This window comes from Macrobrachium nipponense, chromosome 20 (genome assembly GCF_015104395.2).
Source record: "Macrobrachium nipponense isolate FS-2020 chromosome 20, ASM1510439v2, whole genome shotgun sequence".
In the NCBI taxonomy this organism is placed as follows: Eukaryota; Metazoa; Arthropoda; class Malacostraca; order Decapoda; family Palaemonidae; genus Macrobrachium; species Macrobrachium nipponense.
The window spans coordinates 1954092-1966591 of record NC_061089.1 but is presented as its reverse complement, the minus strand read 5'-3'; the positions used below and the strand labels follow the sequence as shown (position 1 = coordinate 1966591).

General features: G+C 38.3%; 1 protein-coding gene across 5 annotated transcripts in view; it reads right to left on the bottom strand.

Annotated features, from left to right (window-relative positions):
• Window positions 1-12500, bottom strand: part of LOC135221577 (beta-1,3-galactosyltransferase 1-like) — a 97175-nt gene that overhangs the window by 24059 nt on the left and 60616 nt on the right. For 3 of the 5 annotated variants that reach the window (XM_064259276.1, XM_064259279.1, XM_064259283.1), the window contains exons 2-3: window positions 5626-5944; window positions 2300-2455 (exon numbers count right to left, since the gene is read on the bottom strand). In XM_064259276.1, coding sequence (XP_064115346.1) covers window positions 2300-2455; window positions 5626-5944 — 475 coding nt within the window. Of the gene's footprint in view, window positions 1-2299; window positions 2456-5625; window positions 5945-9931; window positions 10060-12500 lie in introns of those variants that run through there. The other 2 variants (XM_064259270.1, XM_064259278.1) reach the window with 2 other exon arrangements.

Genomic DNA, 12500 nt, shown 5'->3' with positions numbered 1-12500 from the left:
CCTTGCTCGTCGGGGGTAGTGAGTGTAAAGCAATGGCGCCTTTGCCTTCGACATGTCTATTAAGGATGAGGGCTACCTAAGAAGTAGTTGGTGTATAGTTCTGGAACACTCGTTTGATACGGACCAGGATGTCAACCCCTTGCAGCAGTGAATAAGGGGGGGGCCGGAGTGGACATGTTTCTGCCTGTAATCAGGCTAGTTCGAGCAAGGGCGTTCTTTTGGCTTCCTTTTCTTCACATACACATTCCTCCTACTCCTGTCTCTCATGGTGGGCCCTCTCCACTTGGACCTCTACCAAAGCGATGAGTCTCCACAAGGAGATTCTTTTCCAACCCTAATGCCTGGAATTGTTGCAGGTTTTCCGAGTAAGTAGCCATAATGGTTGTTCCATGGTCGCTGGTTTCAGATTAAGGTCAATGGAAGAGGTAGTGCCAAGTTAGGCACAGGTAGATAGGAACATTAGCGAAGGTGGCACTCGTAGGTGGGAGGGTCAGCAATGGTGATCCTTGTAATCTGAAGCTTCTGATTGGCCTGTTGTGCAGAAAAGCCAGGGTGAGGTGGGCGGGCACTAATGTGCAATACTTCTAGAGTACGGAGATGATGTGAGGCACTCACTGGTACTCACGAGATACAGGCGAAAGTCAGGTGATCACTCTCACTTCGCAGTGGGGTCGAATAAGCAGGTAGATGTGTCAGCGGCAGTGACACTCACAGAATAAGGGTCTCACAAGCCGTAGGCACTCTGAATAGCGAGTGTATAGGTTCCTACAGAACGTACAGTGTCCTCGGACACTCAAGCTTCAGGTGGAGCTTCACAAAGCATGTGGACAGATGGCACTCTCAAATAGTGCGGCGGCAACACAGGCGTGCAAATGGGACTCTCACCAGTCTAGGCTTTAGGTGTGTCAGTGGCAGTGACACTTGCATGTGGGCACTGAAAAGTGCGTATGTAGGGACTGGTACTCTCATCAGCAATCAAGCGGCAGGGTGACATATCTGGGCATTGAAAACTGTGTAGTAGGTACTGGCACTCTTACCAGACGACAAGTGCAAAGGCTTTCAGGGGGCACTGTGAAGTGCAAGGTAGATACTGGCACTCTCACCAGACAATAAGCACTAAGGCTTCCTGAGGGCACTGTGAAGTGCGTAGCAATACAGGTGGGTGCAACATGGAAGTGTACGTACGGATGGGTTCTGACACGGGAACGAGCAGTGCTATCCAAACACTGAAAAGCAGAGAAAATTTCTCATAACTCTGTAAGGTGTGTGGCTAAAGAATGGTTACACACAGTGTGTGGCCTAGATTCCAAACGGGAATCCACACATCTTGGCTGACAGATAAATGGGTTTGTACTTGAGGCTGCGGTAAAACAAGTGTTTGTATATGTTCGATGGTATAAGCACAAACTAAGAATAAAATAGAACTGTTTTCTGGATTTTATATTTCCCACTCTCATATTTTAATCCTTTTAAAATATTCCTTCAGTTTCCCAATTTGCTTAAGGGAAAGAAAATTAAAAGAGGGTTCAAAATGGACGGTCGCAGCAGTACACACACACACACACACACACACACACACGCACACACACACATAAATATATATATATATATATATATATATATATATATATATATATATATATATATATATATATATATATATATATATATATATATATATATATAAGCATAAAAAAGGATTTGTCAGAGGCTATATACTATGTCTTCGAAATGTAAAAGTAATTGATGGTGCGCCTGACAAGCTTTATTCATTACCGGTAATTTGACCTCAGATAAATCACTGCTTCCCTGGTACTCTCAGTGGGCTTCCCATACCAGATATATATGTCAATCGTCAGGTCTTTAAGTGATGATTATTCCTTTGACTGATCCATCTCTTTATTCTTATAATCTTTATTCCTTTGACTGATCCATCTCTTTATTCTTATAATCTTATATCAATCTACTTTTTAAATTCATCTACTGTATCATTACATGCTTCAGATTGAATCATAAGGTGCTCGATTTTGCCGCAAGCTGTTTTTAGGCAAATTTTTGTATCGTCATCATTTGAAAAAGTTACATTTGCTGAGAGGCTCTTAGCCTAAATAGGAGAGAAGATCAAATCAAAATATAACATGTCGAATGATGCTATGACAATTGTAGAGTAATTTAGAGTAAACACACAATAACAAACTTTCCAATGAGAGCATCTTTATATGAGCAGACAAGATATGAGAAGGATCTACATTAACGAAGGAAATACGAAATTGATCAAAATCCTGATATTTAGATTTACCTTCGTCTGAAGCTCAGAGTTCAGTGGATTGCCAAGAAGGAAGACCAGTTTAGCATGGGAGACTCCTAAGGGCCCGGATCCTCCCCAGGTTTCCCTGATGGCTCTTCGTCTGTAGAAATTGTCTACTGAAGAGCTCACTACAATCAAGATGGATACCTGAAGCCAAGAATGTTATATAAGAAACATGCCCCTGAGAATACATAGATGCAAGCATTCAGTGGTAAAAGCAGTGACACTGCATCTCACAATTCAAAATTACAAACTAAAACAGTAGAAGTTAAATTCAAACCTTTCTCCTACGTCGGTTTTATACAACGCCTGCCAGTTTCTAGAGACTAATATCCAAATCGGCACCTCCTAGTTACACTTCAAGAATACAAAGATACACACTGCTCTTGTAAAACAAACATTTTGTCAATATTCGTCCAAACTCTGGAATTTTACTATATCTGCCTCAAAAGTTACCAGCGCAGTCATTTATGTCAAAAGTCAAAGGCTAAGTCCAAATCCCATCTTATTCTATTAAAAATGCGTATTTCATTCATTTCAGTATTTAATTTGTTCAAAATTGTTCATTATGCATATGGTAATAGGTAAGATTGGAGCTACTCAATGTGGCGGTACTTATACCTGGCGTACAAAGAATAATATTGCAATACAGTATTGCTGATTTCAGTAAAACGAGGAAAATCAGAAAATATATCAATGCTGTAAAATGGAAATAAGGTAAACTAAATGAATACCACACAATAGCATAGTCATAACAGGAATGTGACCCCTACTCATCAGTGGTCAAACAATACGATAAAAGAAAAAAATAGGCTCACTCTGATGCAAACAATATCTACACAAATTTTGTGACTAGATTTTTAACATTTCCAGAGTCGAAAGCGCATCTTGAAAGGGGAGATTTTTTCAAGTCTCTGAAACCTGAGACAGTCACAGTGATGAACAAGAAAGGTTACAAGATGGAGAACTGGATTATTTTTGGAATAAATGTGCAATAATGACATGGTTCTGAGATTTCCAGAGATCTACAGGAAGATGATTCCAAAATAAAGGACTAATAACATCTAGACATCTCAAACCTGTATCGGTGACAGTTCTTGGAGTAAATAGTAATCCTGAAGCCTCCTGTCAATGTTCTTAGCACGATTCTGACCTACTACCGGCAAAGAAAAGATATTCCGGTAATTTACTTCTAATTTCTTAATTAAAAGACATATATCATAAAATGACTTCTGCTTCCTTTGTGGCCAATCTAATGTTACAAATACAGGAGTTACACGGTCATGCTTTAGGACACCTCCAACAGCGACCTTTGTGGTAAAATTTGGAATGGTCTTCACTCCTTCTATTTGGATTTTATTGGTCAAACTCCGACCCGCAAGCAACAGATCAGGGTACTCAGTACCAACGATTGTTGCACTGTGATTCGACAATCTAGCCCAAATCTGTCACTCATTCTATTGAGATTTGGGTATCTTTTTGGCGATGCTCGTCGATAAGTGCATATAAAGTCATAACGCAATCCATGAAAACACCGAGGTTTTTAACTTTCTGCGGCGGGACAAATGTCAGTTGTTGAATTCTTTGTTTGTGTTCTTTGGGATGCAAGGGATATACCATCTTGAACCGAAGAAAAGGAACTGAAATTTGCTGCTGTTAGATATGAGGCCATTTGCTATCAAAATAACGTATTGCAGTATTCAGCATTACATCAAATCATCCAAATTTTTCAAGTCCTTTATACGCAAAATCTGAGTTTCACTGGCATAGATAACAAGGAGGCCCTCTTGTATATATTTTGAAGTAGAGCACTTATATACATCAAGTACAGCAATGGCCCTGGGGTACGAAGAAAGATATCTTCTCAAAAGAGGAGTGACTGATCCAGTTCAGACAGATTTCTGCGATTGCCGATACTATAACTTTTTAACAAATGGAGTCCACATTGACTTCAGCTAATTCATTGATTAGAATTTGGTGATAAACATAATAAACAGTTTCGGTAAGTATTTTCTATTTTCATATATACATTTTGTTGGTAACGTTAAGAACTCAGTTTCTGAGGAAAGGTTAGGGCTAAAACCACGTTCGTTAGCCAGTAAATAAAAATAGTTTGATTCAAGGAACCACAATTATTTTCTCTATTTCCTCAACAATTTTGAAGATTGCAGGCAAAGAGAAAAGGGTCTATAATTTGCATCTTTTCAGTATCTCCACTCTTGTCAATGGGAACTCGTAAATTGCTTCCAGGGGTTGAGTCAATTGCTTGTAACAACTGACTATATCTAGAATGCAGTAGAAAACTGTCACGGGCAGAGAGTCAGTTAAGAAACGAAATGAAATCACATCACATCGACGAGAGGTTTTGGGTTCAAAATGCTTAATAACAAAAGTAGCCATATCAACTTGCTGAGGTAAGAATTTATGTTTAATGAATAATATTGTGCATGGCTGATAATAGTAAATCCGATAAGAATTTAGACATTTGCTATATATCCAACTTATTTTCAACTATGCAAACAAAATATTGATTAAAATCATCTGCTCTCTTGTGAGTATCAATGTCTATGTTTTCAAGTGATCCCGGAGATTTTTTAGCTATTATATCATTAATAAAAGTCCATATTCCCCTCTTGATACCAATACATTCAGATCAATCTTCTTTATAAGACCCCATTATCCTGAAGTTTTTTTTTCTCTCTTTTTGTAATTATTTTCAATATTAAGGTCTTGTCTATTTCATTTGCATGCTTTTAGTAAGTTGTCTCTCACCTCATTCCTAATTCAAAGGACTAAATTAAGCTTTCGTACGTCCATTTTTTTTTTTTTACTTTACTGTGGACTCTGGATAAATTAGTTTTCTTTCTGTTTGTTTCTTAGTACCTTGTATAACTATCCTGTCCAACTCTGTAGCAACAATATAAAGGCGCAATTGAAGTATAGTCTTATGTTGCTCCAAAGTACATTCACTGCACCATAAAAATATGCCCTAATCTAGACAGTAAGAATTACTTTAAATCGCATAAAAAAATTTAGGAATGCTTCTGAACCGCTTAAAGTTATAAAGTTGCTGTAGTTACAGGAAGCAATACAACTAAAGCTTCACTCTATAAAAACAAAAAAAGGTTACAACATGAATGAAATTCCTACTGTTCTCAACCTACTGATAGTTGATGGGAAAGCTTTTTAAGCATGTCGTTGTTGGACAGCTAACCAGGAAAAGCTAATGGAATTTCAAACTGATTCTTGAATTCTAATGAAAGTAATTAGTTATTAACAGTCAGTCATTTCAAAACCAAATGACACAGGCTACTCACCATCTTATCGGATCCACATATTTTTGGATTATTAATCATCATATGATAATTATGAGGATTGATAGGGAGTTGCTTCAGTCGTCCTCTGGTCTTCTGTTTTCTCCCAGCAACCCCCCTTCCCCCATCCCATCCTCCAGACCCGGGTCCTTTCGGAGTTTCTTGGGCATTTTCAAGAGTGCCAGTAAAGACGCCTATTCCCTCATTTTCGAGACCCCTTGATGACACATACAGCACAAGACCAACAGTGAGCAGGAGAAGATAGGCAACCATAGCAGGTAGTCTTGGTTTTCGCGGCATTTTGAACAGTAAGTGCCATCTGCTGCAAAGACAGAGAAATTGATACTTTTACCATTGGAAAACGTGTAAATATGAGAAAATTATAAGTTAATTTTGTAGGGTGTTAAAACAATAATCATGAGATGACCATTTTCTTACATTCTCTTATGTTCGAGAAGTATTGACATAGTATAAATTAATTTTATACATAAGTTTAGTTTGCATAAATGCTTATTGATAAAGTGTTAGATACGTTTTATCAAGTTTGCAATTGTAGATATTTTGGACCTCGAAAGCTGACCAGGGTTACATAACGTCTACATCTAGTACTACAAATGTATACAGGAATCATCGAGAACTGGAGCAACTATATACAGTAGCTAAGGAGAAGAGAACAGCAGAGCAGATTCAAATAGCCAACAGACAGGCGGACAGACAGAGCGGCACCCTATCTCACGTCCCCTCCCATCATCTTACATACGAAGGAGACTCCAGAGTTTCATTTCGTGGGATTTATTTTAGCGGCATCTGAGAGGGTAACTGTTCCAAGATGATGAAGTGTGCAATAGAACATCTATCGATAACTTCCACAAGTAACTTTCGATTTAAAGTTAAATCTTCATGTTAGAACTGTGAATGAATATCTATATTTCTGTTTATAAGTAACTTCACACCATAATATAAAACTAGAAGCCGTTTCCTCCATGAGCTTTTCTTATCACATATTGTGATATAATCTGGTGATTTTTCCGGGATTAATTGGTGGTGTAATTCAAGGTGATTTTCCTCTTCTTCTTCTTCTTCTTCTTCTTCTTCTTCTTCTTCTTCTTCTTCTTCTTCTTCTTCCTTTTTAGCTTGATAAGGTGAGTAGCATAGAAGTGACAGAGACAGAGCCTCAAAAACTTGTTGAACTGTGAAATGGAACTGAATGGACAGGAGGTGAGAGGTTTGGTGACTGACCAGTAAAATTTAGCCTGTGCAGAGTAACAGAGAAAGAGAAGTAACAATATGAAACGGTGAAGAGCTTATAAGAGAGAGAGAGAGAGAGAGAGAGAGAGAGAGAGAGAGAGAGAGAGAGAGAGAGAGAGAGAGAAGAAGAAGCAAGATAGGAAGTGGAAAGGTAGTGGGAACGTGAACTTGAAGTGATAAGGCTCAAAGCCGAAATAAGCCAAATAGAAACCCAAAGGGACTGGGAAGCAGCAATAGCATCCCTATATTCATTACAAAATCTAAGTTGCTTAGTTATGATGAAAAACATGGCGACATCGACACTTCTTTAAAAGATCTGAGATATTTGCAGATAGCTGTGGACACGTGAGCTGTTTGTATATGTCTATTACTAACAGGTGAGGCTCTGCAAGCTTTCTCAAGTATGCCATCTAAGGAGGCCTTGTAATATGATATCTTAAAAGTAAGGATTGCTAAAGAGTCAAATGATAACTAAGAAAGGGTTTAGAAAGAAATTCTGTGAGACTGGGACAGATCACGGTGAGAATGCATATCAGTTTATAACTAAGTTCCAGAGATATTTCAACAAATGGATTGAAATGGTTGAATGAAGAAAAGAGTTTAATAATTTGTCACATTTTCTCATCAAGTAACAGTTTGTCCGCACGTGGTTGACCGAGATGGCACTATTACTCAGGGAAAGAGTACCAAGAGACATTGGTGAGATGATGAACGTTTGTGGAACGGTACTTGTAGGCTCTAGGGCTAAGTTTAGTGGAAAGGTAAAAGCCAAGCACAAGCAAACTGACAGAAATGAAGGTAGGTGTCACAAACCAAGACATTTAGCCAAGGTGTGTGTGCTTGTAAAGGGTAAAGGACAGCAGAAGTAAAAGGTTAAGGCACTTCTAGGTTTAATGTTATTAATGACAAACTTCATCACGTTTTTCGGGGCAAGGTGACTAGAGAAGAAGAGTGAAACGATAAAGTTGGCCCATGTGTCCATTGTCAATGGTCACGTAGAACTAAGAAGACTGTCAACCTTATTTCCAGCAGTTTCCATTGGCTAGGAGTAGTTGCAGACATCACCAGGATTTGCTGATCCTGTGATGTCTGCGAGAAGACTGCACCAAAGAGCTGTAACAGCAAAATACTATTGAAAAAGGTGCAGCTGATGGAAGAACCATTCAAGAGAGTGGCTGACTGGACCTATATCACCAGTGTCAGAGAAGGGTATAGGGTACACCCAGATATTATTAGATTTTACAAGGCAGTATCACTTTCTGAGACAGAAATCGAGCATATAGCAGAGGATATACTTAAAGTTTGGGCAGGGTAGGATTCTCCATGAATACTCAGCAACTAAGGTGCCCAGTTTACTTCAAAGATGATAAGGGAGATAAGCTGCATGATCAACACCATCTACTGATTATAACTTTATAACTTGACAGGCAATAGATTGTGTGAAAAGATCAATGATATACTGGTGAAGAAGTTATGTTAATAGAGGCCACAGGAGTAGCACTGAAATCTAAAAGCGACCCTGTTTAATTATCGAGAAGTTCTGTAGTTTAGCACCAGATTTTCACTGTGCAAACAGCAGTGAGAGGACCAATGCAAATTATCAATGAATTATGGACTGGTAATATCGAGGATGAAGTGAACAATATCTACAAGTAACGTATTGGAGTTGAGGAACTGCCAGGAAAAGTCGTTTCGAACAACTAGAGGAGCCCTCACATGGCACAGGAACACCAGATGTATCACTACTCTTGACCAGAGACTATCAGTTCAAGGTAAGACAGAAAATCTTACTATTATCACCAACAGAGCAAACAAAGCTGATACTGCAGATGAAGGGCTATATAAAGTTAATCACACAAACTACAAGGTTGGTGTTGGCAGAGATCTGAAGATTCTTTACAGGATCATCCTTACTGGCTCTACCATAAGAGGGAAACCAGTGAAGCCACATTAGGTATCATTCAAGAAAGATGCCTGAGTGCAACCATCATCAAGGAGGAAGCAGGTGAGAATAAATTAATTCCAAACGAGAGCTGGTAAGAATTTTGACAACAGGAGGAACAACGGAAGGCACAATAGACATACTGAGAGTGACTTAAGCAATCAGTAGAAGGAGCAAATATTACAATCGCTGGATGAATGTTAAGACATCTTAACCAATAATCCAGGAAAGACTTTACTGGGAGAACACCTCATCAAATGGAGTAACCAATTAAAGCAACGATGTATCCTTTACTATAAAGGACAGTGAACTGATCCAGAAAGAAGTTGAGAAGCTGAATGAATAACCTAGTTTGATAATGAACTCATGGGATATCTAAAATCTATGATGGTAAAATATAGTGGACTTAAGCAGATCATGATGGAATAAGTATCAAAGGAGAAGACAGCATTGACAGTTTCAAATGATTATTACTAATTCCAGAGGATTTCGTATGGACTGATGAATTCAGGGTGATGCAGATAATGCTAGCTAAAACTAAAAACACTGGACTAAAGGAACTATTCCAGACAGTGAGGGAAGCAGGACTGACTATCCAACAATGCAGCAAAGTGGAACCCATAAGAGGTCAGCTGTAAACTTATCATAGGGATGAAATGAAGCTGATGAAGATCCAGGACAGAACACGTGTGGTTATTCTCAGGTACCACAGGCTACTACTAGAAGTTTGCAACCAGCTACAATGATGGAACCTCAACAAAAAAACATTTGATGGACTGAAGTAAGCTTGAAGAATTGTACTGATAGTACAAATACCAAACTTCAACAGGACTTTCATTGTGAAGACAGCTGTATGGAATGAAAGACTAGAAGCAAACTACTGCAAGAATTTGCATATGGCATAGTTCAAATTGTTTATGCAAGTAGAAAATTAAGGAGAATGAGCGAAACTATTGTACCATTGAAAAGAAATGTCTAGCGATAATATTTGCAGATGTGATAGTCCATCTGTAGCTTTTTTGGGAGTGGATTTTGTGATCTAACCAACCATAAGCCACATGCATGGAATGAAAAGGAATGTCTAGCAGTAATATTTGGGTTGGATTTCGTGATACTAACCAACCACAAGCCACTTGCATGCATTCAACACTGTGAAAGAGGTACATGTTTTGAGTGGAGAGCATTCCAGAAAAGCTCAGCATTGGTCAGAGTATCTCAGCCGGGTAAACTGAAACAAAATTATGAGATTATATCTTTTTAAATTCTGGTATGTTGTACAAGTATAATTTATTGAAATATAATTTTCTGTTGTATTATTCCTCCTATCCCCATTTTATAATGGAGTGTAAAAAATAAAACACTTAAATTTTGTCCTAAGTTTCAGAAGTAATTACATTGTATACGCAGAGACCTTATGACTATGTACTTCAACCTCCAACATTTTGGACTACGGACAGTGGCGCCTAGTACTGGATGAGGGCCACCACCAATGATGTCTAGAGATGTTACTAGTATGGTTGGTGCACAGTGTGTTGCCTTTGGCTGCGCAAATAGGAAGACGTAAGGCAGTACCACTCATTTTTTACACTTCCCAAAACATAAATTTAAGTCAGTATTTTTTTTAACTAAACTCCTAAGAATGTGTCAAATTCCCTTTTAGTTCAGCTGAACAATGGGCCTTCTGATGATTTCTGAAAGTCCAAGCATTTTCAGAGATGACAAATATTATTTATGGCAAGAGCAATGCCAACCAGTAATAGCTGTGTAAGAGGACCACTGTCTTAGAACGATGCTTCCTCAAGTAAATATTCACGCTGGCAATGGGAAATGAATACTGTGTTTAGTACCACCACAATGGCAAGAATATCAAGATAAAGGCTTTAGGCATTTAGATAGCAGAAAATTTCAGCAGATTGTGGAGAGCTGGTGTTAAAAAACCTAAAATATATGGTAGTTCAAGGTTTCCCTTGACAGAGACCTTATTGAATATTTATTAATTGACATTAAATTATATAACAAGTACTATACTAAACAGCTTTGAAGCTGCAAGTACCGTGGTTTTTGTTACAGTATCTGAACACGCCTTCTAGACCAAAGTGGAACAGGAATATAAGATTTAGGCGAAGGTCAAGCACTGGGACTTACGAGGTCAGTCAGCGCTGAGAGGGATATAGCGAGTAGAGGTTTTAAAGGCTTAGCAGGAGGAAGGCCTCGCAGTTGCACTATGAAACAATTGTTAAGTGGAAAGTCATATGGAAGAAAGGTACTATGAGTGGAGGTACAGTAAAAGGAATGAAAGGGGTTGCAGCTAGGGGCCGCGGGAATGCTGCAAAGAACCTCATGTGGAGACCAAAGCAAAGAGTGATTAACTGTAATTAGAAGAATTGCTGTCGATGACCCCGGAGCAGAGGAGTAAAATTTTGCCTTAAATAATTACGTATTTACTTACTTCCTGTCACATGCAATGATGTTTTCATGGAAATAATAACAATGGTCTTTTAAACGTATTTATTTACATGCCTTGTCTACTGGCATTTCCCGTTCATTGATAACATATACCTAAAACAACACTTTCGTCATGAATAAGTTTTTTGTGGGAATAATAGCTTTCATTTTATATTTAATGTTTATTGTCTAGTGGCATTCATTGTTCACTGGTAACTTAATACATTGAACAAAAAGTTTACGTTTATCTTTGTGATTATCAAAAGTATTACAGAATGATTTTAGTATTACAATATCTTAAGAAGGACAGCAATTAGTCCTGTATTAAATCTAAAACTTGAATTCTGTAAAGATCTTAATGCATAACGACATACAAAAAAAAAAAAAAAATCTTAACCTCGAACTCAAGAGTTATATTGAATAGAATAATTAAAAACTTAATAGCCAATAAATTCGGTTTAATGAAGACTTTTACGTTTTGCGGCACTGCAATATTTATATCATAGATCATGTTTATAAATCTTGTATTCAGTCCTATTTCAATGCAAGTCTTTATTATATAGCTTTTTGTACAGCACTTTAATCATAATATTTCACTCCAACTCGATAAGTAATTCATTTGCTACGCAACTGGAAATTTAAATGTCGTATTCTTCTCAGGAAACCGCTTGTAAATATCAACTGTATCCTGAATCTTGATCCGGCTATGAGGGGCAACTGGCCCAAAATGGCGCCCTAAGTGTTCACAAAAGACAGGAGCCGGCAACCTCCAGCCCGCGAAGGGTGTCATTCTGGCCGCCAAATTAAGAGCTGGACACTAATTATCCAACAATTATTACCTAGTTGAAGGCGTTGAGCAATCCTTACAGTAAATTTGATAATATCATGGCCCTCCTCCGAAGTACTGCGTAATTGTCTGGCCCGCACTCTCCAAAAGGAATATCGTGAAGCGTACTTTATGTCACAAGTACAGGTTACAGATATTTTATTAATAAGAGGTTGGCGAAATTCTTATCAGGTACCTACTCTTAAAAACCCACTAGCACAAGTTTCACAGAAGTTTCACAAATCTGTTTATTCAAGATATTTCCAGACTGCCCAAGCTGACTAGGAATACATAATGTCTACTTATAGTACCACAAGCGCGAGCAGGAAACATCGAGAACTGGAGCGACTAAATACAGTGGCTAAGAAGAAGAGAGCACCAGAGCATAGAGCGCAGACAGACAGCAAAGGCAGGCAA